This window comes from Manis javanica, chromosome 8 (genome assembly GCF_040802235.1).
Source record: "Manis javanica isolate MJ-LG chromosome 8, MJ_LKY, whole genome shotgun sequence".
In the NCBI taxonomy this organism is placed as follows: domain Eukaryota; kingdom Metazoa; phylum Chordata; class Mammalia; order Pholidota; family Manidae; genus Manis; species Manis javanica.
In genome coordinates, this window is record NC_133163.1 from 76,044,986 (window position 1) to 76,048,805 (window position 3,820).

General features: G+C 40.8%; 1 protein-coding gene across 1 annotated transcript; it reads left to right on the forward strand.

The window, feature by feature from the left end:
- The first annotated feature begins 2,030 nt into the window (after window positions 1-2,030).
- On the forward strand, window positions 2,031-3,038 carry OR4E1 (olfactory receptor family 4 subfamily E member 1). Its single transcript, XM_017643029.1, has one exon. The coding sequence runs from the start codon at window positions 2,031-2,033 to the stop codon at window positions 3,036-3,038; it is 1,008 nt and encodes a 335-aa protein (XP_017498518.1).
- The last annotated feature ends 782 nt before the right edge of the window (window positions 3,039-3,820 follow it).

Sequence of the window (3,820 nt, forward strand, 5' to 3'; positions counted from 1 at the left end):
GAGGCAAGCTAGAGAAGAAAGGCCCCCCACAGATGCCCAAGGACCCAAGGAGAAGAGGAGAGTCACTGAGACACATTCCACTTAAGGCCCCAGTCATGCCAAACCCACAAAAATTCAGATCACAGAGGTAGTAGAGTGGAGAAAGCCTGGCCCAGGAGTCAAGAGGCCCGAGCTCCACACTCTGCTCCTACTCCAATTTTCTGTAAATGTGGGCTGGTTGCTTTACCTCCCTGTGCCTTATTTTCTCTATTTGCAAAATGAAAAAAAAAAAACTGATGAGGTGAATTCTCAGGTCCCTTTAAGGATTAAGATCTTGTGACTCTATGTATTTCTTGTAAAACTATACATTTCTTATAAAAAATAGTGAAACTTGAGTCAAAGGTAGGCTAATTTAAAAGAAAATAAAACAACTACCTTTGTTTTACTTGTGGTTGATTTGGACTTTAAAAAGAGCTGAGGATAATCTAGTTAAGATCGTGATGCTATAAGGTCCTCAGCTTAAGAACGAGCTGCCCTCATCTGAGGGACAGAAAAGCAAGCCTCGCTCACTTGCCCAGAGTCTCCAAGGTTTCCAGAGTCTTATCCAGCCTCTACTCTAAAGATATGCGCAGAAACCACCACAGTTACATTGTTTGTTGTCCGGCAGCTTGGTGAAAAGCCTCTGTCTTCTGAAAACTAGATTATTGAAATTACAGTTGCAGGATATCATGGCAGAGCCAACAGGGAGCACATACTTTGAGTTAGTGAAAAATGCGGTCAACAAGACAATCAGGAACACTCTGTTCACGGCCAGGATTTGTGTGACTTTGAACTAATTACTTACTTGGGGTAAAGAGAATCTGAATTTCTTCTCTTGTAAAATTTTATAACCTAAATCTAAGCCCTCTCCCTATCCAAGGTTGTTTTCTATCTCTTAATGAAGCAAGACTTTTTAATTCTATTATTCCAAAAGTGTGCATTTAGCACTTACTATGTGTCCAACATAATTTAAGAGGCTGAATAGGGATTTTAAAACAATATATTTGACCATAAATTCTAGATGGAAGAAAAAGCCATAAACACACAAGAAATTAAGTGACCAAATAATAGTGTGTGTGTTTTTCCTAATTCTTCTTTTTTCTCTAGGCAGAAAAATTCAATATGGTTATTTTTTTTTATTGAAGCATCATTGATATATAGTCTTATATTAGTTCCAAGTATACAACACAGTAGCTAAATAATCACCCATATTATTTAATCCTAACCCCCTCTAGTGTGGTTACTATCTATCAATGTGGTAAGATGTTACAGAATCACTGACTATATTCTCCACGTTGTACTACCATCCCTGTGACCAACTTATATTATGATTGAGAATATTTGTGCCCTTTTATCCCACTAACCCTCCCCACCCACCCCAAACCCTCAACCATGATAACCACCAGTCACTTCTCAGTGTCTATAAGTCTACTGTCATTTTGTTTGTTTTGTTTTGTTTTGTTTTTAGCTTCCAAAAATAAGTGAAATCATATGGTATTTGTCTTTCTCCACCTGACTTATTTCACTGAGTATAATACCCTCTAGGTCCATCCATGTTGTTGCACATGGCAGGATTTCTTTTCTTTTTATGGCTGAATAATATTCTATTGTGTATGTATATTGCATCCTCTTTTATCCATTGATGGACACTTAGGTTGCTTCCATAACTTGGCTATTGTAACTAATACAGCAATAAACATAAGGGTACATGTATCTTTTTGAATCAGGGATTTTGTTTGCTTTGGATAAATTCCTAAAAGTGGAATTACAGGGTCATGTGGTATTTCCACTTTTAGGTTTTTTGAAGAAACTCCATACTGCTTTCCACGGGGCTACACCAATTTACGTTCCCAAAACAGTTTAGGAAGGTCCCCTTTTCTCCTCATCCTTGCCAACACTTGCTATTTCTTGTCTCTTAGATAGTGTACATTCTAATTGGTGTGGGGTGATATCTCATTGTAGCTTTGAATTGCATTTTGTCTCATTCTTGACAGGAGTGTCCAACAAAGAGAATGGAAGAGGCTGGCCTCCTCAATCAAACAACTTCAGTGACGTATTTTCGGCTGAGAGGTTTATCTGTAAATCAGAAGGTGCAGATGGCTGTGTTTGCCATGTTCCTCATTTTCTATGTCCTGACACTGATTGGAAACATCCTCATTGTCATAACTATTATCTATGACCGCCAGCTCCACACCCCCATGTATTTCTTCCTCAGCAACCTGTCCTTCATCGATGTCTGCCACTCTACTGTCACGGTGCCCAAGATGCTGATAGACACCTGGTCAGAGGAGAAGCTCATCCTCTTTGAGGTCTGTGTGACTCAGATGTTCTTCCTGCACCTCTTTGCCTGCACAGAGATCTTTCTCCTCACCATCATGGCCTATGACCGGTATGTGGCCATTTGCAAACCACTGCAGTACATGACAGTGATGAACTGGAAGGTATGTGTGCTTCTGGCTGTGGCCCTCTGGGCAGGGGGGACCATCCACTCCATCGCCCTGACCTCCCTCACCATCAAGCTGCCCTACTATGGTCCTGATGAGATTGACAACTTCTTCTGCGATGTCCCTCAGGTGATCAAACTGGCCTGCACTGATACCCACATCATTGAAATCCTCATCGTCTCCAACAGTGGGCTGATCTCTGTGGTCTGCTTTGTGGTCCTCGTGGTGTCCTATACAGTCATCCTGGTGAGTCTGAGGCAGCAGATCTCTGAAGGCAGGCGGAAGGCCTTATCCACTTGTGCCGCCCACCTCACTGTGGTCACTCTGTTTCTGGGACATTGCATCTTCATCTATTCCCGCCCCTCCACCAGCCTCCCTGAGGACAAGGTGGTGTCTGTGTTTTTCACTGCTGTCACCCCACTGCTGAACCCCATCATCTATACCCTGAGGAATGAAGACATGAAAAATGCCTTGAACAAGTTAGTGGGGAGGGTGGGCAGGGAAGAAAAAAAGAAAATGTGTAAGCCCTTAAGATGCTTGATGCTCCAAATCAAAGAAATGCCTTGCAAAGAATAAGTTATATAATATATTTATACATCTTATAAAATTATCTTCTGACCCAATATCAAACAACTACAGCAATAGCTATGATTTTTATTATCCTCCATATGCTGGAAATTGTTCTCAGCACTTTGCATGTAGTCAATTCTCACAATGGCCTGTTCAGTAGGTACTAGGCTTGTTTACACATGACAAAACTAAAACTCAGAGAGCAAATCGCCCTCCCAGGGTCACCCAGTTAGGAAATGATGAAGGCAGGATATTAAGCCAAGGGTATCAAGACGAACTCATGCTGTTTTCATTATACCACACTGCCTCTCACTTTTTGTCTGAGCATGATAACCAAGGTTTAAACAAACCTTCAGATTTCTGGCCAGAACTTGCCTGTATTGTTCTCTCAGACGTTTGCCTCAATAGCTCAGCAAACACTGGTAAACCAGAAAGTGTGAGTTTGCACATGACTTCATTGATGCAGGAAGATTTTGAGCCACTGAAATTATTAATATCCTCAAGTGTCCAGGAGAAATCTGCCATCAGATCAATGAAAATGGGAAATCTTATTATTCATTAATTTGACAAATATTTACTGAGTACCTATATTGCACTGTGTAATAGGTTTATAACAATAAATAACACATATAGTCCTTCCTTCATCCAGTTTAGAGTCTGGTAAAAATAGAAAATAAAAATGTAAACAACTTTTAATTACAGATTGTGACAAATGCCATGAAAGAATGAGAGGGAGGCTAGCAGAGAGTTATAGGAAAGACTGCCCTTAGGTTGGGGCACCAAGGAGG